Source organism: Portunus trituberculatus, chromosome 12, assembly GCF_017591435.1.
Source record: "Portunus trituberculatus isolate SZX2019 chromosome 12, ASM1759143v1, whole genome shotgun sequence".
Taxonomy (NCBI): Eukaryota; Metazoa; Arthropoda; class Malacostraca; order Decapoda; family Portunidae; genus Portunus; species Portunus trituberculatus.
The window spans coordinates 260,001-282,315 of record NC_059266.1 but is presented as its reverse complement, the minus strand read 5'-3'; the positions used below and the strand labels follow the sequence as shown (position 1 = coordinate 282,315).

The following is a 22,315-nucleotide window of genomic DNA, read 5'->3' as shown; positions in this document are numbered from 1 at the left end:
TCTCTCTCTCTCTCTCATTGCTAAATTTAGGCCACAAGGTCAGCATGACTTGTACAGCCTCATTGACCATCTCCTAGACTCTGCCACCCTCAAGGAAATACTCAGGGAATATCCTCAGTTTGCTCCCAGACTGTAGGAAGTCTAAGGCAATAAGGTGTGCAATATGTGTATTTATTTATTGAAATACTTGTATTCTTGTTGTGTATACTGTCCAGAGTTATGTTTGTGATACTTTAACCTTAAGTCTTTGCCCAGGGGGTGGGTGGCAAGGCCCATCCTCCTCCTTTGTTGTAATTATTTATTAGTTCAACAATAAATGTATCAATCTCTCTCTCTCTCTCTCTCTCTCTCTCTCTCTCTCTCTCTCTCTCTCTCTCTCTCTCTCTCTCTCTCTCTCTCTCTTGACATGCAGCTATGTAATCGCCGCTGGGCGAATGTAGTGTTCAGGATGACAAAACAACCCAGTCGTTTAGTCGCTTTAATGCGGTTAACCTGCATGACAATCAAATTGACACCAGTATGAGGAATATTGAAATGTAAACAAAAACATGCAAAATAAGACATGTAGCCATCATAATAATAATTGATTACTTAATACAACATACAGGCAAAGTGAATAGGTCTGAGGATGAAAGGAATGCAGTATGGAAAATTGGAGAGAATGAGATGAATGAGGCACGAGAATATAAGTACTTGGGGATGTGGGTAAGTCCAAGTGGGTGTGAAAAGACAAAGAATGAAAAGTTAGGTTTAGTGAATCAGTGGGTAGGAGGATTGGGGAGTGCAGCAAGAATGAGAGCAAGCAAATATGATGTACTGAGAGAGGTGTGGAAGAGTGTGGCGGTGCCCAGCATAATGTATGGTATGGATGTGATTGCATGGAATGAAAGTGAAATTGACAAGCCAGAAGTGGGACAAAATAGAATAGGTACAATGGCACTGAATGCTCCAAGGTACACAGTAGTAGAAGCTTTGAGAGGGGATATGGGATGGAGCACTTTTAGGGAAAGACTAGTTAAAGCCACACTTAGGCTGGAAAGAATGGATGAGGAAAGAATAGTGAGCACTTTTAGGGAAAGACTAGTTAAAGCCACACTTAGATACAAGGTCAGGCTGGAAAGAATGGATGAGGAAAGAATAGTGAGGAAGGTGTACCTGTGGAATGAAAGTGGGAGTCAGTGGAGGAAGAGGTGCATGAGAATGACAGAGAGGAGTGGTTTACAAGTGGTATGGGGGATGAGAATGGCTGGGAGGAATCAAAGTGAGCGTGAATGGATCGTGACAAGAGGAGGCAGGGTAGGATCTGAATGGGATGCAAGGAAATGGAAGAGTGAGATAGACAGAGAGGTGAAGTGGGTGGGACTGAATATATGGAAGAATGGGGAAAGAGTACCCTGGAATGGTACAAGGAAAAGGAAGCTCCGATGTATGAAAGGTGGTATGATGGCAGCCTGGGTGGTGACCTTCTCTTCCGAGATAGGGCACAGTGTATGGATGTGAATGCAAGGAACTACAGGTGGTCTGAGTCCCGCAGCAAGGTGTGTCAGATGTGTGACATGGGGGAGGACGAGACGGTGGAGCATGTCATGCTGGAGTGTGAGAAGTATGAGAGAGACAGGCATGAGATGATGGAAGTGATCTTGGGTGAATTAGGGCATAATAGGACTGAAAGAGTGGAGAAGACAGGAAGGGAATGGATGGTGTTGCTGCTGGGACTGTGTAGAGAGACGAGTGAAAGGATGATGGAGGCTGTGAAGGAGCATCTGGAAAGAATGTAGCGAGGGAGGTGTAGGGATCATTAACGAAGAGAAATGCTACTTTTTTTTTTTTTTTCCTCTACAGGAGCAGCCAATCCAAAGGCCTGACTCTGGAGCGATCCCGAGCCACCTGTAGCATCAATATCAAGTACAGAGAGCAAATAAAAGATAGATACAGAAAAAAATAGCAAGTTTTCTTAATTATATAAGATTACCCGTAGAAAATGGGTACAAAAGCAAGCAAATAGATAAATAAAAAATAAACAACTACAAAAGCTTACCAATAAGAGCTACACTGATTTATAAAACCCTAAAGTATAAATATAATAAGAGAGAGAGAAGGTGCGCGTGGGAAACAAAATCGCATCATTGTTTACCTGAGAACGTTGTGGCGGCGAGTGAGAGGGGAGTGAGTGTTACTGGTTATTATTACTGCACTACTCTCACAGCTGCTCCACGCCCCGGCCAGCAGGTAGGGAGAGTCTGGAAGGAGTGAGAGGAGAGAGGTGGAGTTAAGAGTGTTGTGAGAGAGCGAGAATAAGTTTGGAGAGTTGAGTGTTGTGAGGTGAGGGAGGGAGAGTTAAGGTCCTGTAGACTGTAGAGCACCGCTACTTGAAGGGAAAAGGTCTGAATATTGTAGTAAAGAACAATGAATAAAAAAAAAGGCCCAATGTGGTGACAGTCCCTAAATAAGGTTTAGAATTCAAAACTAAAATCCACCATTACCATCACCTCTGCTTCAGGTATAGGGGTAATGTATTCATTCGAAGCCAAGACACTTTCCATTGCTTCCTTCCGTTCATTGCTTGGACAGATTAGGAATCATTACAGGTTACTATCCGCTATTCAAATGGCCTCACGTCCACTGCTGCCATCTCAGAAGTATTGGGGAAATTAATAAATATCTGGCACTGTCCCCGAGAAACCGTCCCGCGCGCTCGCCTAGATTCCCGGCTCCCACTTCACAGCTCCTCCACCCAGCTGAGTTGACGTCACATATATGAAGCAACGCTATTGGTCAGAGAGAGGGAGAGAGAATATGAAAATGAATAAGGAGAGAGAGAGAGAGAGAGAGAATATGGTAATGAATAAGGCAGCGTTTCTCAACCTTTTTATCTTTGCGTAATCCTTACAATACATGACATGTCTCAAGGAACACCTGTGCTAAAACAAAATTATATACCATATATTTATCATTTTATGTGACGTCAGATCAGCTGGGAGGAGCTGCGAAGCCGGGAATTGAGGTGTGCGCGCGGGACGGTTTCTCGGGGACAGTGCCAAGTATCTTTGTATTACAGCATATTCTTGTATTAATAGATCAGCTCCACCACCTGGATTTTTTTTTTTTATTATTATTATTTATTTATTTATTTATTTATTTTTGCTCTTAAGACAAACCTGCTTTATCCTGCTTTATTATTTTATTTTTAAAGTGAAAATACTTAAGTGACAAACTGAAAAAAAATAAAAGTTGGTCAATTTACAGTTTCACCCAACCAACGATTTTGTGATGTGGCTTACGTGTTTCTGGTGAGATATGTAGTGGATTGATGTTCTACATCACTGACTTTTTCAACTTATGCCTACCTCTCATCCCCAACGATCTTGGGGGACCTGTGGGAAATCGGGGTTTTTGGGTGGGGGAGCATTAAAACGAGTAATGCACATTGCAAAACAGGTCCAAAATCAACAAACTCACACCAAAAATTTGTAAAAATACATAAATTACATCTTTGATGGCGAGAGAGGCAGCAGCGGCGGCGGCTGACGCGAGCCTTGCTGTGTTATTGTTGAGCAACGTTGCCAACGATTTGCTACATTTCTGGCTCTATCCGCTACATTTAGTGAAGCCACCCACCACCCCCACTGCAGGTACTGTATAAATGTGTGTTTAGCACGGTGTTGTGTGTGTTATCAGTCTAAGTGTGTGTGTTATCAGTATGAATGTGTGTTTAGCACAGTGTCTATGTTATCAGTATAAAATGCATGCTTACCTATTATAATCTAAAACAAAATCGTAACCAGATTTTCTCAAAATTAAACCAAGAACCAAATAATAGCATTACCATTACCTTATGGGCGAGAGGTTGAGGGTTGTGGGGTTGGCGGCGCTGCTGCTGCTGCTGCTGCATCGTCATTCCGTCGAGAAAAGTTCCTTTCTAGTCCGAAGTAGTAAAATTACACTGCCTTCTTTTCTTTGTCTTAGATATTTTGGTCCAACGGCCACAATACCAAGAATGCCTATCTTCCCTATAACTACAGGGAACTTTACAGGATGGACACTGTACTTGTAAGGGAAGGACACCGTGACTTCTTAAAAAGTGGACTGCAGCTTTGTCGTCCAGATAGAACTCCTTGATAAACTTCCAGTAGTTGTAAGAACATCCACCACACAACGTAGCCATTCTGATACTGACTGGTAATGGGAAAGCCTACACGAAGCAAATTATTACTGTACCGAAACTTCGAAACATGTATGAAGCTCTAAGTGAGTAGTTGTTAATTTATTTCATTTCCGATGTCCCAAACTTTAACTCCAAGACTTATATACTGAATAATTTTCACTGAAATTATCCTAACCTAACATAATAATATGGCAATCCAAAAAAATCTAAGGACAAAAACCTAACCTAACGTAACCTAACCTAACCCCCCCGGGACCCCCCCCTACAACACTAACCTAACCTAACCTAACCGGCTCCCCCCCTACAACACTAACCTAACCCAAACATAAACCTAACCTAGTCGGAGGGGCTTTGCCCCCCGACACCCCCTTGCAACACTAACCTAACCCTAACATAAACCTAACCTAACGTAACCTAACCTAGCCGGGGGGGCTGCGCCCCCATGGACCCCCTGCAACACTAACCTAACCCTAACATAAACCTAACCTAGCGTATCCTTGCTTTGGGGCAGCTTCCCTCCCCGAAAACCAGTTCTCTTATAGCTTCACACAATATGCCCTACCTTTACCAATACCCTCCTCACAATACCTTAACGAAAGGATCAAGGTCCTGGCTGGTCCTCTTCTCCATTTTACACTGACTTGCATCGCAGGAGCGATGATTTCCCAGTAATCAAATTCGCAACCTTTACAACTAATGTCACTGGTGGCCATGGCTGAACTGCGCACACAGATGTATCTGTGCACCTGTCTGCCCAGCTCTGTCCCGCCTACGAATACATCTAGCAAATTCTCATTGGCGCAGCTTGTGGTGTTAAGAGGTGTTGGCACGTCATTGGACAAAAGAACTATAGAAACTAACAATCCTATTCAGCAGTTACCCACAAACCCAGGATGTGAATAGGGGATGGGAGGGGGCTACGCTAAATGTAACGGATAGAGCCAGAAATGTAGCGAATCTTTGGCAACACTGCTCAACAATAACAGCAAGGCTTGCGTCAGCTGCCGCTGCCGCCTCGCCGTCAAAGGTGTAATTTATGTATTTTTACAGATTTTTGGTGTGAGTTTGTTGATTTTGGACCAGTTTTGCAACGCGCGTTACTCGTTTTAATGCTCCCCCACCCAAAAACCCCGATTTCCCACAGGTCCCCCAAGATTGTTGGGGATGAGAGGTAAGCATAAGTTGAAAAAGTCATATAACTTGAAAACTACGCATTTGTGACGGAAGTGATGTAGAACATCAATCAATTCACTACATATCTCACCAGAAACACGTAAGCCACATCACAAAATCATTGGTTGGGTGAAACTGAAAATTGTCCTAAAAGTTTCCACAAAACATACATTAACCTCTTCAGTACCAAGATGCATTTATTTATTCACTCTGCTTACTGTTTGGTGATTTTATACAGTTTCAGATACTTTTGTGGGGGATTAAAATAGTGAAGACTGTGGCCATTAATCTTCTGACATCCATAGACCCTTCCTAATGCCAATAAAATGATCTAATTGTATCAAAATCTCAAATTAAAAATGTGTCTCAGTATTGAAGGGAAAACAATAACAACAACAATAAATGATTGCAGCTCGGGTCATAACTAACCTGTATAACTTGACAGGAGTGACGTGTGATCCTGTACTGAATGAGGTCACGAGAGAGGCAGCGGAGCAGGTCGGGGTCAAGACAGAGGCACCGCAATGGGTCACTGGCGAGAGACCGCAACGAATCCCATTCCAGAAGCAAGGTCAGGAAGAGGTCACGGTCCCAGGAGAGGCCCAGGAGGTCAAGATCAAGGGACAGAGGGTCAGGGTCACGAGATAAGGTCAAGAGGAGATCAAGGTCACGAGAGAGGTCAGTTTCCAGAGATAAGGTCAGGAGGTCGCAATCAAGGGACAGGGAAAGGAAAAGGTCAGAGTCTGGGAGCAGTGAAGAGGAGAGTGATGAGTCTGGGTCACCAGAAAGATCAGACTCGAGCCCAGCGGAGAGTGAGGAGAGCAGGTCACCCTCAAGGGAGAGGAGAGAGAAGAGAAGAGTGGAGGAGAGCAGGGAGCAGAGGAAGAGGGAAGACTCGCACTTAAGGGAGAGGAGGGAGAGACGGTCGCACTCAAGGGAAAGGAGAGGGAAGAGCTCGCACTCGATGGAGAGAAATGAGAGAGAACGAAGAGACAGAAGGTCACACTCGAGGGAGAGACGAGAGAAGCGTTCACCGGTGAGAGAGAAAAGGGAGAGGAGATCACCGTTGCCAGAGAGAAGGGAGAGGAGAGAGAGGAAGTCCCCATCCAGAGAGAGAAGAGAAAGAACGCACTCTGGAGAAAGAAAAGAGAGGAGAACGCACCTGGAGAGAAAGCACCAGTCCCCTTCAAGAGACAGAGAAACAACACACTCAAGAGAACACAGGCGGAGAGGTGGAGATGGGTCACACTCAAGGGGCTGGCCACACTCACACTCCCCTGAGGAACCCCGCAGGCACCAGGGAGGCCGGGGTAGGTCCTTGTTGGGGGAGAGAGGTAAAAAACACAGGGAAACCAAGAAAAAGGAGAAGAAAAAGAAGAAGCACAAGAAGAAGTACTCGTCATCATCATCTTCGTTGTCTGAGAGTGATGACGAGGCGGGAGGGGAGATGTCCTTCATGGAGAGGCTGCAGGAGGAGCGGGCGAGGGCTTTGGAGGACAAGCTGGCCCTCAAGAAGCAAAGGAAGCTGCTGGAGACGCCGGCAGAGAAGAGGCTGAGGAGACTCCAGAAGAAGGTGATTATTACGAGTTACATTACAAGCCTTTTTACTGATTTTTATTATTATTTATTTATATATATATATATATATATATATATATATATATATATATATATATATATATATATATATATATATATATATATATATATATATATATATTTATTTATTTTTTTTTTTTTGTTATTACAAGAATTGGAATGCTTTATATTTCCTTATTTTTTATTTATTTATTTATTCATTGATTTATTTATTTTATTCAATTTTTTTTTTTTTTGGTTATTAATATTACAAGAATTAGAATGCTTTATATTTCCTTTTTTTTATTTATTCATTTATTTATTATTTTTTTTTTCTTCATGCGAGAGGGAAGCAGACCAAGCACAACAAAAAAGATTTGCCAGTTCCCTAAAAAGATTGATAGTGTTAGCCAAAAGTCTGGCACAAATGCTGCAGATGATTCCCTTTTAGAACAAGCTAATCTAATCCAATCTAACCTTTAATATTTTTCTCTCTACTTTTCTTAATCCTTCCTCTACCTTTTCCTTGCTCACACCACCATTTCAAACATTAACAAATAAACCTCCTTACTTCTTGCTCCTTTTTCTAATTCCTCCACCAAATTATTTTAAACATGTAGAGTAACAGATAAACCTTTCTTATTCCATTATTCCTTCTTTTATTCCCCCATCAGACCATTTCATACATCTAGCATAACAAAACCTCTTCACTCCTTGTTGCTATTTCTCCTTCTCCACAAAAAGATTTTAAACATGTACAGCAGCAAAATCTCCTCTTTACACCTTATTCTTCCTCTTATTCCTCCATTGAACCATTTCAAACTATGGCAACAAAACCTTCATTTCTTGTTCCTATTTCTCCTCCTCCACCAAACCATTTTAAACATGTAGAGCAACAAAATTTTCTCTTTACACCTTATTCTTCCTCTTATTCCTCCACCGAACCATTTCAAACTATGGCAACAAAATCTTCACTCCTTGTTCCTTCTCGTCCATATGCAGGAAGCCAAGGAGAGGAAGAGGAAGGAGAAGATGGGTTGGGACAGTGAGTACCTTCACTTCACCAACGCTGACAACCCCTACGGCGACAACAACCTCCTTGACACTTTTGTATGGAAGAAGAAGCTGGAGAAGGAAGGACTTACGGATCTCACCAGGTACTGAAGTGGTGTGCTGGTGCTCTGATTGGTACCTTGGTGTGACAGACTGGTACTGGGGAGTCCATATGTGCAAACTTCTCTTGCTTTAGCTGTAAAATTATGTGAGAATTTTGTTACATTTTCTTTTCTTTTTGTTTTGTTTTTCTCATTTTCTTTGTTTCTCCCTTTTTATTATTTATTTTGTTTTGTTTTTTTTCAATATTTTTTTCTTTTTTGTTTTCCCATTTTTATCTATTTATTTATTTTTTTTTTTTGTTTTCCCACCCCTGAGAAGACATCAGAATTATCACTCTTGCATAGATCAACAAAAGAATCACTCCATATTCACACTTCGACATACTTTTTACACTCTCCCCCCTCACACACACACACACACACACACACACACGCGTAGTGTAGTGGTTAGCACACTCGACTCACAATCGAGAGGCCCAGGTTCGAGTCCCGGTGCGGCGAGGCAAATGGGCAAGCCTCTTAATGTGTGGCCCCTGTTCACCTAGCAGTAAATAGGTACGGGATGTAACTCGAGGGGTTGTGGCCTCGCTTTCCCGGTGTGTGGAGTGTGTTGTGGTCTCAGTCCTACCCGAAGATCGGTCTATGAGCTCTGAGCTCGCTCCGTAATGGGGAAGACTGGCTGGGTGACCAGCAGGTGACACACACACACACACTCCCTCTCCATAGAACACAAACATACCTAATTCTTTTATCTACCCATGAACACACCCACCATTCACCCACTCACCCGTGTCCTCACCCACCAGAGAGGACATAGAGAAGAGGAGTCGAGCCAAGATGGACGAGAACCGGATGGAGTTAGAGAAGGTGAAGAAGAGGAGGCAGGAGAGGGAGCTGGAGAGGCAGGAGAGAGAGAAGATGATGGAACTGGAGCAGAGACAGAGGGAGGCGGCTCAATTCTCGCAGTTTTCAAGGCAGGAGGACCAGTTTCAGCTTGAGCAGGCCAGGTGAGTGTGTGTGTGTGTGCATTTTTATTTATTTATTTATTTTTATTTTTATTTTTTTGTTCTTGGTTAGCTAGTTTGTGTGTCTGTGTGATTGTTTCAGTTTTTTTTTTTTTTCTCATGTTTTATCATTTTCGTAACTATCATCACCATCACCATTGTTTTCCTTTTTCTGTATACTCTGGTAAACTTAATCCTTCATTCATCACCACTACCATTACCATAATTTTCTTTGTACACTATGATGAACTCAATATGCCTATCCATCACCATCATTTTCCTTTTTAATGAACTGATACACTTAAATTATCATCACCATGACGGCATCACCATCATCATCCTTATCTTTTTTTTTTTTGTCCTTTTTTCTTCATCACTATCCCTCCCCCCATCACCATCATTTTCCCTTAATATTATGGGAGACTTTTCCTTTGATCATCACTAGTCACCACCATTATCATCTTCCTTTAATTTCCTTTCATCGTCACCATTATCATATTTTTCTCTATTTAATACCTGGATAAACATAATCCTTCATTCCTCACCATTTTTTTTCTTATACTATAGTAGACTTAATTTCCTATCATCACCAGTCACCACCATTAATATTTGCTATTAATTTTCCTTCATCATCACTACTTTTTTTATAATTTCCTTTCATCATCACATCACCATTATCATTTTCTTTTTTTTTTTTCTTACACTCATAAACGTAATAAATTCATTCCACATTTTTTTTTTCTTTTTTTTTCTTTTTAATACTATGGTACAGGTAACTCGATTTACACGATAGATGTGTTCCAAGAGGCATCGCGTATTTCAAAATTCGCTTAAAACAAACTTGTAATTCTCATAAGAAACAATAGATAATAGGGGGCGATGCGGGATGTGGTCCAAATCGTGCATAAGCAAACTGACTGCGCAAATTGAATTGATTATATTTTTTCGGTCGTGTACTAACAAAAATGTGTAAATTAAACACGCGTAAATCAAGAGTTACCTGTACTTAATTTCCTTCCATCACCACCACCATTATCATTTTCCTCTTTTCAATACTCAAATATAATTAACTCTTCATTCTGCACCATCTTTTTTTCCCCCTCCTCTTTTTTCAATACCCTGACAAACTTCATAAATTCTCCCTGACAAACTTCATAAATTCTCCCCTTTTTTTCTATATCCTGACAAACTTCATAAATTCTCTGACAAACTTCATAAATTCTCCTTTTTTTTCTATACCCTGACAAACTTGATAAATTCTCCCAGGCTGCGGTCACAGATTCGCATCCAGGATGGGCGAGCCAAGCCAATCGACCTCCTGGCGCAGTACGTGAGCTCCGAGGGGGACGTGAGTGCGGTGGATATGCACGAACCTTACACTCACCTCACGGGCCTCACACTTGTTGACTTGGAGGACCTGCTGGAGGATATCAGGGTGTACATGCAGCTGGAGAAGGAGGTGAGGTGGTGGTGGTGGTTGAAAATAAAGTGGTTTTCTTTTTTCTTTGGGCTTGAGGAATATTTATTTATTTATTTTATTTATTTATTTATCTATTTATATTTTTTGGGGGGATGAGTGGTGGATGGTAATGAGGGTTTATTGAAAAAGCTTTTTGATTGATTTATTTTTTATTTTATTTATTTATTTATTTTTTTTCGTTTTTTTATCTTTGAGAATTTCTGTGCAGTGTTTTGTTTGTTCAGGTGTTCTACGACATGTAGAAGGTTTTTGTATGCTGACTCTCAAAAAGACTGTGTTACTGGCCTTTAGAAGCATGGTTTTTTATTTGTTATTTCATGTACTGGTTTGTATCAAGTCCAGTAAATGTCATGGCTGTAAATGGAATGTGTTACTGAACTGCTTTCTTTTAAGACTGTCATGAAAACCAAGGACCAAACATTGATAAGCTCAAATTTTCTTGTGTTTCGAGTTGATTACCTTTTTTTCATTGTCCTCCGTAATCACCAGCCATCATCTGTCGTGAAAACCAAACACCACACATTGATAAGCTAATATTTTCTTGTGTTTGAGTTAAATTTCTTTGTCACCAGCTGTCATCTGCCATGAAAACCAGACACCAAAGATTGATAAGCTAATATTTTCCTGAGTTTTGAGTCGATTTACCTTTATTTTATCCATAATAACTCACCATCATCTCCCTGTGCAGGACATCAACCAGAGCTACTGGAACGACCTGATCACCATCGTGCAGGATGAGCTGCGGCGCCTCAGACAGCGGGACGTGGCCTCCATCGACCTCTCAGCTCACCACCGCCAGGGCATCCACGCTGCTGTGGCCTCAGACGTGTCCAGCGTGTTTGTCAACAAGTCTGTGGCCGAACTGAACCAGCTGCAGCGTAACATTGAAATGAAGCTGGCCGGCCCCACCACCGGCCTGGACATTGGCTACTGGGAGTCACTTCTCTCGCAGCTCAGAGGTGAGGCGTGGGAGGTGTCATGGGACTGATGTGCTGGGGAGGCGTGGATGGGCCAGTTTGTTGGAGAGGCATTGACGGGCTGGTGTGCTGGGGAGGCTTGCTAGGGGAAAGAAATAGATAGAAAAATTATCTCAAAATGCTGTTCCCAAAAGATGCTGGAGTAAAACTTAAAGAGGCTGGCCTGGAGGAAGAAATAGATAGAAAAAAATAGACTCTCACAATGCTGTTCCTAAAAGATACTTGAGTAGAACTGTTGAACTGGAAAAAGCTGTGTTAAATAATAATAAAAAAAATTTCCTATAGTGCTATTTATGGTATCAAGTATTCAATAGTAATAGATGAAGAGAGGTGCAGAGGTCAATAGTAAGAGATGAGAGGCTGAAGACACTGGCCAACTCTTTCTGAAGCATTTAGGCAGTTGTGATCATGTTTGGCATTGTGATACATTGAGAATTTGAGCACCAGATGAATTATGAACTTAGAACAAATGGTTGAATCCACTGTTTACATTCACAATACAAAACACACACACATTTTGCAGCACACTTTGGCAGCACTTCAGAAACATGTACACATACTTTATTCTTATTGATTGAATCCACTGTTTACATTCACAATACAAGATACACACACTCATTACACCTCACACATTTTACAGCACACTTTGGCAGCACTTCAGAAACGTACACACCGACTTTACGCTTATTGGTCAAATCTGTCTACATTTACAGTATGACACACACACACACACACACACACACACACACACACACACACACACACACACACACACACACACACACACACACACACACACACACACACACACACACACATTACCCCTCACACACTGCAGTACATGTTGACAGCACTACAGAAACACATACATACCTACTCTATCCTGACACCCTCCTTTGTCTCAGCCCACCAAGCCCGAGCCAGACTGAGGGAGAGGCACAGAGACAACCTGAGGAAGAAACTGGAGATGCTGAAGGCAGAACAAGGCGTCAAGGAAGAGGACGAAGAGGAAGAGGAAGAGGAAGAGGAGGAGCAGGAGCAGGAACAAGAAGAGCCTCGGAGAATGGAGAGAGTGGAAGAACGGCCAGTTGTGATGGTGAAGGAAGAGAGAGAGAGAGAGAGAGAGAGAGAGAGAGAGAGAGAGAGAGAGAGAGAGAGAGAGAGAGAGAGAGAGAGAGAGAGAGAGAGAGAGAGAGAGAGAGAGAGAGAGAGAGAGAGAGAGAGAGAGAGAGAGAGAGAGAGAGAGAGAGAGAGAGAGAGAGAGAGAGAGAGAGAGAGAGAGAGAGAGAGAGAGAGAGTTGGGAAGATTTAAGCATGAAAAGTCAGTGCAAATTGATAATCTTTACCCATTTTCCTTTTTTCTTTAATTTTTACCACCACCACCACCACTACTACTACTACTACTACTACTACTACTACTACTACTACTACTACTACTACTACTACTCACATCATCTTCTTTCCCAACAGAAGGCAAGAAAAGAGAAGACAAGAGGCCATAGAGGAAGACAAGAGGAGGAGTTCCAGTGAAGAGGAAGAGGAAATCAAGAAAGAACCACAAGATGAAGAAGAGGAGAAGAAGGAAAAAGAGGAAGAAGAGGGGGAGGAGGAGCAGGAGGGTGAGGAATGGGACAGTGAGTGTGAGGGGGACAGTGCCATCCAAGCATCCCTGGCACTGTATGTCTCTGGCCGCTACTCCCCTCGTCTTGTGGCACCGAATAGATTGGAGCCAGGCACTGTGGTGGTAGACGAGGCAGAGGACACACAGAGGCTGGCTTGGGCGCGGCAGAGGGTGGTGGGGGCGGGCCAGGCGGTGGAGAGTGTGCTGACGGCCGAGGAGAAGGTGATGCAGAGGGAGGCACAGCGGGCAATGACCAGGTGTGTCTTCTGTTCCTGGTTTGGTTGGTTTGTGTTTTGGTGCGGTGTTGTGTGTTATCTTTTCTGTTTTCTTTCCCACCATAGCAGACATGTTTATTCTCACTTTTTTCTTTTCTTTTTTTTTTTTTTTTTTTTTCTATGCATCATTCACTTTTTTTCTTTTCTTTTTTTTTTCTACACTGTTTTGTTACTTTTTCTCTCCCCCACAGCAAAGACACCTTCACCCAAGTTTTGTTTACCATACTTCATCTTCCACCACCCATTCTGCTCATTACCACTTCTCTTACCTAACCAGACACCCTTCCTTACTTCCTTTCCTAAATTTCGTGATCAAAATTGCTCCTATCGCTTTTCCGTCTATCCCCTTCATGTCACCTCTCCTCTGTCCCCAACACAGATAAAAACACCCTCATCTTTCACTATTCCTCCTCTCCCCTATGCATCACATCATCACTTCCTTGCCTAAGTTTCCTGATAAAAAATGCGGCTTTCCCTATTCCTTCTATCCCCTTCATGTCACCTCTCCTGTCTCACATGCAGACAAAGATATCCTCACCTTTCACTATTCTTTCTATTCACATAACCCCTCCTCTCTCCCTGTACAAAATAAACACACCTTTACCTAAATTTCCTGATCAAAAATGCTCCTTTCACTTTTCCTTCTATCCCCTTCATGTCACTTCTCCTCTGTCTCACATCCAGACACCCTCACCTTTCACTTTTCCTTCTATTCACATCACCATTCCTCTCTCTCCCACCACAGTGAGGAGGCTCAGTTCAGCGTGGAGGCCCGGCTTGATCCACAGCACTTCCTCTGGTCTGACAAGTACCGTCCACGCAAGCCTCGCTACTTCAACCGCGTGCACACTGGCTTTGAGTGGAATAAGTACAACCAGACCCACTACGACATGGACAACCCTCCGCCCAAGATCGTCCAGGGTTACAAGTTCAATATATTCTACCCTGACCTCATCGACAAGTCCAAAACGCCACAGTACGAACTCATCCCTTGCAGTGACAACCGGGACTTTGCACTGCTCAAATTCACCGCCGGCCCGCCCTATGAGGCCATCGCGTTTAAGATCGTGAACCGTGAGTGGGAGTATTCGTACAAGAGGGGCTTCCGCTGTCAGTTCCACAATAATATCTTCCAGCTGTGGTTCCATTTCAAGCGTTACCGGTACAGGAGGTAGTCTAGGAGGCAGTTCTGGGACAAGGGAAGTGGGAGGGTGGGCTTAATTTGGTGTAATTTATTGTGGGGTTCTGGGATTTATTTTCACTGGTTTGGGAAGGGATAGAGTTGTGTTTTCAAGCAGTGTCTGTACAGGAGGTAGTTTTGTGGGGCTCTGGGACAAGGGGAGGGTGAGAGACAGAGGGTTGGTAGGTTTAGTTTACTGTGGGATTCCTTTCTTTCCTTTATTCCTTTTCTTTTCTTTTTTTTCCTTCTGTTCTTTCCTATTTTGTCCTCTCTTATCCATCCATCTTTTCCTGCTTTTCCTCCCTTCTTTCTTTCTTTATTCCTTTTCTTTTTTCTTCATTCTCTACTTTATTCCTCTTTCTCTCTTAACCTTCTATCTTTTCCTGTTTTTACTCCCTTCTTTCTTTTCTTTATTCCTTTTCTCTTTCCTTGTCCTTTTTTTTCTTCCTTCCTTTTATCTCTTTTCCTTCTATCCTTTCCTTTCTTCCCTTCTGTCCCTCCTTTCCTTCAATCCTTATTCTCATTTTCCTTCCCTTTCTCCCTTTCACTCCTACAAGCAACATTTCACAGTGGCGCAACAGACCAATAGCTTACCAAACCAGTGAAGGTTGTTTAGCCGAGAGAGAAGTGAAATGACTGAGTAGTATAATTTTATGAGCAGTAGTGAGGTGGGTGCAAGACAATTACCTGCAGTGGAATGGGGAGGCAGGCTGCTGGAGTACATAAGAGAAAGGGGCAACAGAACGGGAGGGGTTGGTGAGACAGGAATGCAGGTAGAGAAAAAGTGGGAGGGGAAATATAAAAACTGTTGGTGTTGGATGAGGGAGACAGGTAGGTAGAAGGAAAGGAAAAGTGCAGATACTGATATGAAGAGAAAAAAAAAGGAAGAAAAGAGGAGAAAAAAAAATGCACTAATTATTGCTTCAGGGTACCAGAGTTGTGAGTTGTATGTGGAAATTGGATGAGGTTATGTGAGAAATGGATTAGGAAGGAAGAAAGAAAAAGTGCAGATACTGATAGAGAGAGAAAAGAGGAGGAAAATAAAAAAAAAAGCACTCTCAAATATTGCTTTAGGGTACTAGAGTTGTGTGTGAGAAATGGATTGGTAGAAAAGATGAAAAGTGCAGAATCAGATACAGAGATAAAAAATAAAAAAAAGGTCATAGCTACTGATTTTAAGACTCTACGTGAGATTGACTGACAGATAAAGAGAAGGAAAAAGTAGAAATCAAGAAAAGAGAGAGGGATGTAACATTGATTACTAGAAAGAAGAAAAGTACAGAGACAGAGAAAAAGATCATAACCACTGAGATTGAGAGAGAGAGAGAGAGAGAGAGAGAGAGAGAGAGAGAGAGAGAGAGAGAGAGAGAGAGAATGTGAGAGATTAATAAAAAGTAATAATAATAAATAAATCCAACAATGTACCTATGTAATGTAAATCACTGAAGTAAGATAGGGTGTGTGTGTGTGTGTGTGTGTGTGTGTGTGTGTGTGTGTGTGTGTGTGTGTGTGTAACAGGTGAGGGGGTGGCTAGGGAGGGTCTGTGCTTCCCTGCCTCCCTCACCAGGCAGGCCAATTAAGGAAGTGTCTGTAAAATTATATGATTAGTAAAAGTGTAAAGTTGTCATATTTTTTAACAAGAACTATAATATGTATTTGTGTGTGTTTTATTCTGATTGCCTCACTGAAGACTGGTGAACTTTTGTTAGTGTTTGTTAAGAATTTGGCTAAGATATTTTTATTCTTGTTAAGGTTTTGGTTAAGATATTTTCATTCTTACACTGCAAATTGTCTGTCAAAAGGAAAAAAAGTAATGAGACAAGGTTGTAGAATGAAAATGAATGAAAACTACTGAAAGAAGGTTGTAAAAAAGAATAAATCCCATTAAAAAAGTGACTTAAAAATAGAAAAATAATGCCAAAAAAGGAAGATTTTAAAGAATATTGATAAAAGTTAAAAGTATTTATAAAGGAAACAAAAGGAAACTTGTAAAAATAAACAGGTAAATAAATAAACGTAAATAAAAAAAATAAAAAAAAATTATAGTACCTGTATAAAAAAAAAAAAAAAAAAAAAGCAACTTGTAAAATAAATAAGTAAACAAATAAACCAAAATAAAAAATCTAAATCAATAGAAAAAATAAATAAAAAGTACCCGTAACAAAAATAAAATAAATAAATACAAAAAACGAAAAAGATGAAAGCAAAAAAAAAAAAACTAAAATAAAAATAAAATAATAATAAGAAGAAGAATAAACACGAACGGAAACTTGACACTAATAGAAGAAGAGGCAGAAAAAAAAATAGATAATAAATATTTAGTCACGATGAAGGAAGGTGTGGGATCGCTGGGTACAGAGACGTGTGGGCCAAGGTCAGCTGATGTGGCCTTGGTGTGGGCAGGCAGTGAGAGGGAGGCAAGCAGATAGGCAGAGAGACAGACAGACAGGGAGATAGATACAAGTAGGTGGGCACCCAGAGAGAGAGAGAGAGAGAGCTGTATTAAAATCACCAAAATAGAAAGCGGAATGAATATGAAAATGCGTCCTGGTACTGAAGAAATTACAACTAGAGGCTTTTTGAGTGTAGTGGAGGTGTGGCAAGGAGCTATTTCAGATTATAGCCTAGGGGGACGTCTCAGCGTGTCAGGAGCGTGCGATTACAAGCGTCATGCGGCCTGAGGAGATGAGACACATTCAAGGCCAAGCACTAAACCACAATGCCTCTCCTCTGCCCGTCCCTCAAAACACTGCCTCCTCTGCCCGTCCCTCAAAACACTGTCTCTCCTCTGCCCGTCCCTCAAAACACTGCCTCTCCTCTGCTCGTCCCTCAAAACACTGCCTCTCCTCTGCCCGTCCCTCAAAACACTGCTTCTCCTCTGCCCGTCCAAAAACACTGCCTCTCCTCTACCCGTCCCTCAAAACACTCCTACACCTTATCACGACTTCTAATACGAACGGAAGGAGAAGAGGAAAGAAAGGAGGAAGGGAGGAAAGTACTGAAGGAAAGTGAGTTTTGGTGTTTGCGTAGGTGTGTGTGTGTGTGTGTGTGTGTGTGTGTGTGTGTGTAATTCACCACTGTCGTCTGCTGGTCACCCAGCCAGCCTTCCCCATTACGGAGCGAGCTCAGAGCTCATAGACCGATCTTCGGGTAGGACTGAGACCACAACACACTCCACACACCGAAAAAGCGAGGCCACAACCTCTCGAGTTACATCCCGTACCTACTTGCTGCTAGGTGAACAGGGGCTACACATTAAGAAGCTTGCCCATTTGCCTCCGCGCCCGGGACTCGAACCCGGGCCTTTTCGGTTGTGAGCCGAGCGTGTGTGTGTGTGTGTGTGTGTGTGTGTGTCTTGGTATCAGTGCCAAGGGCATGATGAGGCAAAAAGATTATGAAAGAAAGGGCGGGCGCTGCTGGATGGTGCGGGAGAGGCAAGGCAGGAGGAGGCTACGGGAGAGAAAAGGGAGAGGTAATGAGGAGGATCACGAGGGGAGAGCAAGGCTAGAAATGCAATAATACTCTGAATAGGAAGAACAACACTGGGTTCACCCTTGAAAAAGCAGAGTAATGGTGACTGGAGGCGAGGCAGTGTGTGTGTGCGTCTGTATGTACCTGTGTGTGTTTCTCTACGCAACACTCCACACACAGTCAAGGGCAGGGTATTGTTTCATCACACACGCCATGGAACACTACACAACACTACATCCATGAACGACTGCCCGCCCATCTTTTTTTCCGCTCTCACGCTCTTTCTCTCTCTCACTCCCCTTCCTTCGTCAGTCACCTGCACCGCCTCTCCTCTTCCCGGTGTTTCTTCAGTTCGCTGGTCTCTGGAATCAATCAACCCGCAACTTTCCTTCTGTAACATCACTATTTTTATTCCTGGCTGATGTTTGATGTTCTATGCAACCTTTCATCTTTTTCTTTTTGGCTTCATAGTTTTTCTTCCTGTTTTTTTCTCTGATTTTTCTCCTTGTTTGTTTCCTTTTTCTCTCTCTCCCTTGTTTTCTGTTTTGTTTCATTTTTTTTTCTCTTTCCTCTCTGATTCTTTTGTTCACTTCGTTTTTTTAAGCTTATTTTTCTCTCTCGTCTTTTTATTTCCTCATTTTTTTTCGTTTACTTTCCTCTCTTCCTCACTACCTACATCTTTTCTTTCCTCTTCCTTCCTTTCCTCTCTCAATCTTCCGTTTCTTTCTTTTATTTGCTCCTCTCCGCCAACTTCTTAATTTTTTTCATCTTTTGTCCCCTTCACTTCCTCACTTTCCCTTATATTCTTCCTCCTTCGTCTTTCTCTCACAGTCCTACTTTTACTCTCCTTGTATTTGCTAAGCCTCCCTCCTCCTCCTCCTCTCTCCTCCTTTAATCACTCCTTTCAATCTTTTCCTACTCTCCTCTTCCTCCCTTCCTCCTCTCTTCAACTTTACTCTTCCTTTTCTAAATCCTCTTGATCTCTTTCTGTACACCACTTAACTCTCATCGCCTTTACTCTCCTTTCCTCTCATTAAACTCCCCAATCTATTCTTATCCTTCTTTTTCCTTCCATCCTTTCAAAATTCACTCATATCTTAGTCTTTATTCCTCCCTTTTCTTTCTTATCCATTTCTCTACATTACAACTATCTTCCTTCCTTTCTGTTAATCTTTATCTTTTCTTACTTTCCTTTTCCTCCCTCTCAATATCCTCTTTTATTTCCCTCCACTTCTTAACCCTTACCTCTCTCTCTCTCTCTCTCTCTCTCTCTCTCTCTCTCTCTCTCTCTCTCAATCTTTTCCTTCTCTCCTTTCCTCCTCCTCTCTTATTTTTCTCGATATCTCAATCCTTACCTTTCCCTTTCTCTGCACCACGACTGTAACTCCCTCTCTCTCTGTCTCTCTCCCTTCCCTTCCCTTCCCTTCACCTCATATCACACCCATCTCTCCCCACAGGTCGCGAGGAGAGATCATGCTGCATTTACCCAATAGTCCTGTCTGCAAAATAAGGTCAGGTGGCTTGCAAATGGTCTATTGTGAAGGCCCTTTTATGGGTGTTTTTATATGGTAACAGCTCAGACCATTAGTTGAGTAGCGCGATCATTATTATACGTCCTGGTGGAGAAATCTTGCCTTGTACACTGCGTAGCTTGCCTGGTATATGTTGAGTAACTTTGGTAAATGGTTATGGTGTACAGTAACCTCTCCTCCTTCTTCTTCTTCTTCTTCTTCTCCTCCCCTTCTTCTTTTTTTTTTTTTTACGTATTTCGTTTATCGTTTTGTAAGTTATCACAAATTCTTCGGTCTTCTTCTTCTTCTTCAACTTATTTTAACGTATTTCGCTCATCGTTTTGTAGGTTATTACATCTTTTTCGGTTTTCTATTTTTTTCTTCTTCTTCTTCTAATCTATTTTGCTTTCTATCGTATTGTAGGCTGTCACGTCTTCAGTCTTCTATGCCGTGTTTACTTTAGTGCGCATGCGTGGTGGGATATCTGCGCGTGACTGACTTCCCCTTATTCACGTTTTGTTTTCTCTTCCTCTCTAGTACTGTTTGCAAAGGCCACGGAGAAGGAAGATGGAGGAATGAAAGGGAAGAAAATGGAAGGTAGGGAAGGAAAATCTAAACGAAAAGACGGATGGAGGAAAGGAAGGGAAAAAGAGAAAGAAAGGAAGAAAAGAAAATAACAAAGGAGAGAGAAAAGGATGGGAGGAAAAGATGATGGGGAAGAAACCAAAGTAAAGAAAATCAACAAAAAAAAAAAAAAAAAAAAAAAAAAGGAAAGAAAACAACAATGTAATATAAATAAAAAATATCACTGACATACGTACACACACACACACACACACACACACACACACACACACACACACACGAGGACACACGCGCAGTTTCTCACACGTGCAAAACCAGATAAACGAGAGAGAGAGAGAGAGAGAGAGAGAGAGAGAGAGAGAGAGAGAGAGAGAGAGAGAGAGAGAGAGAGAGAGAGAGAGAGAAAACCAACACACACACACACACACACACACACACACACACAGATTACAACAGAAAAAAGAAAAAAAAAAAAGAGACGGTTTATTTTCCTTTCTTTATACAGTATTGAACCTACTCTAATATTTATGAGGCATGCGGGAGGCGGGTACGTCCACTGCCTTGAGGTGAGTGAGGAGTAACATCTCGAAGGACACGGGAGGAAGGAAACGGGAGAGAAGAACTGATAGCGGGGTTGTACTGGCTTGACTGACGCGGTGAAGCAGGAGGTAAGAGGAGGGAAGGGAGGCAGAGGAGGGAAGAGGTAGCAAGACGAGGGAAGACAAGGGAAGACGAAGGAAAAGGAGGGAAGAGGAGGTGAGGTGAGGTGAGGTGAGGTAAGGTAAGGTAAGGTAAGGTAAGGCAAGGCAAGGCAAGGCAAGAAAAGGCAAGGCAAGACAAGGTAAGACAAGGCATGGCAAGGCAAGGCAAGGCAAGGCAAGACAAGACAAGGAAATGTCAAGACAAGGCAAGGCAAGGCAAGGCAAGGCAGGGCAGGCGAGGCGAGGCGAGGCGAGGCAAGGCAAGGCAAGGCAAGGCAGGGCATGGTAGGCGAGGCAAGGCAAGGCAAGGCAAGGCAGGGCAAGGCAAGACATGGTAGGCGGCAGGTTTTGTTAGGCAGGCAGTGTGGGTGGACTTAATCATGATTGTGACTGGACTGTGGCGGTTTTGTAAGGTTGCGAACAGATAAAGCTTCCGAATTGATGTAACAGATGCATGGAGAGAATTAGAATCCTGGCCTCGTATTCTCATATCCTTTTGTGCTGCACCTCTGTTTCAAAAGACTTTATTCAAATTTACACGAGTTTTTTAGGGCATTTTTATGATTCTAGAGGCAGAGTGACAAGATTTCAACATTATTAACTGGAGAAACACTTTTGAAAACCCAACCAATCACCTCTGTGGCCTGAAAATAGTCGTGGTGAGAGAGCAAAACGTATTCAAGGTGTTTTTACGGTTCTACAGGCAAAGTGACAAAATTTCTACATTATTAACTGGAAAAACACTCCTGAAAACCTCGCTCATCATCTCTGTAGCCTGAAAATAGTCGTGGTGAGAGAGCAAAGCGTTTCTGAATACGGACCATACCAGTAGCGACAACATTAACAACAACAGCATCAACAAGAATAACAACAATAATACCACCACCATCACCACCAACAACAACTATAACAACAACAACGACATCAACCAGAACAACAACAATAATACCACCACCATCACCACCACCGTTAACAATAACAACAACAACAACAACATCGATAACAATGATTTGAGTAAGAGTAACAGCAATAAGAAAGATAAAAGAGAAAACAACAACAATAAAAATAACTATAACAATGAAAAGAATAAGAATAATGATAATAAGGATAAGAAAAGAGAAAAGAACAAGAACAAGAAAAAACAAAAGAAGAATGATTAGAATAAGAGCAATGATAAAAAATATAAGAAGAAAAAGAAAAGAGAAAGGAGGAACAGGAACAAGAACAAGAATTAGAAAGAAAGAAAAGGAAGAATTGTTAAAAAAATGTTCACCTCTGCTTTACGATGAAAAAAACTGATAATAATAATAACAATAATAATAATAATAATAATAATAATAATAATAAAGTAACACAAAAAGGAGAAGAAAGTATACACGAGGAGAAAGTAAAGAAAAAAAGTAACAATATGTGGCGAGATTTAAGAATTAGTAAAAACTTGTAAGAGAGAGAGAGAGAGAGAGAGAGAGAGAGAGAGAG

General features: G+C 42.0%; 2 protein-coding genes across 4 annotated transcripts in view; one reads left to right on the top strand and one right to left on the bottom strand.

Moving 5' to 3' along the window:
* Positions 1-2,119: 2,119 nt before the first annotated feature.
* On the top strand, positions 2,120-14,899 carry LOC123502898 (cactin-like). Its single transcript, XM_045252188.1, has 9 exons — positions 2,120-2,229; positions 5,784-6,911; positions 7,919-8,073; positions 8,838-9,038; positions 10,302-10,494; positions 11,204-11,474; positions 12,398-12,579; positions 13,027-13,370; positions 14,134-14,899. Exons 2-9 carry the CDS (start codon positions 5,808-5,810, stop codon positions 14,561-14,563), a joined length of 2,880 nt encoding a protein of 959 aa, XP_045108123.1. The 5' UTR covers positions 2,120-2,229; positions 5,784-5,807; the 3' UTR covers positions 14,564-14,899.
* The window catches only part of LOC123502897, a 25,042-nt gene continuing 13,692 nt past the window's right edge, over positions 10,966-22,315 (bottom strand). Inside the window, exons 3-5 of one of the 3 annotated variants that reach the window (XR_006674259.1) lie at positions 12,366-12,417; positions 11,186-11,574; positions 10,966-11,011 (exon numbers count right to left, since the gene is read on the bottom strand). Coding sequence is in view for 1 of the 3 variants with exons in the window: in XM_045252187.1 (XP_045108122.1) it covers positions 11,443-11,574 (132 nt within the window). In the remaining 2 variants the exon portion in view is untranslated. Of the gene's footprint in view, positions 11,575-12,365; positions 12,442-22,315 lie in introns of all 3 variants that reach the window. The other 2 variants (XR_006674258.1, XM_045252187.1) reach the window with 2 other exon arrangements.

Excerpts from the sequence above, each read along its gene's own strand:
- LOC123502898 (XM_045252188.1), top strand. The coding sequence starts at position 5,808 with ATGAGGTCACGAGAGAGGCAGCGGAGCAGGTCGGGGTCAAGACAGAGG. Across the intron at positions 6,912-7,918 it reads TGAGGAGACTCCAGAAGAAG|GAAGCCAAGGAGAGGAAGAG; the intron begins GTGATTATTACG and ends GTCCATATGCAG. Across the intron at positions 11,475-12,397 it reads ACTTCTCTCGCAGCTCAGAG|CCCACCAAGCCCGAGCCAGA; the intron begins GTGAGGCGTGGG and ends CCTTTGTCTCAG.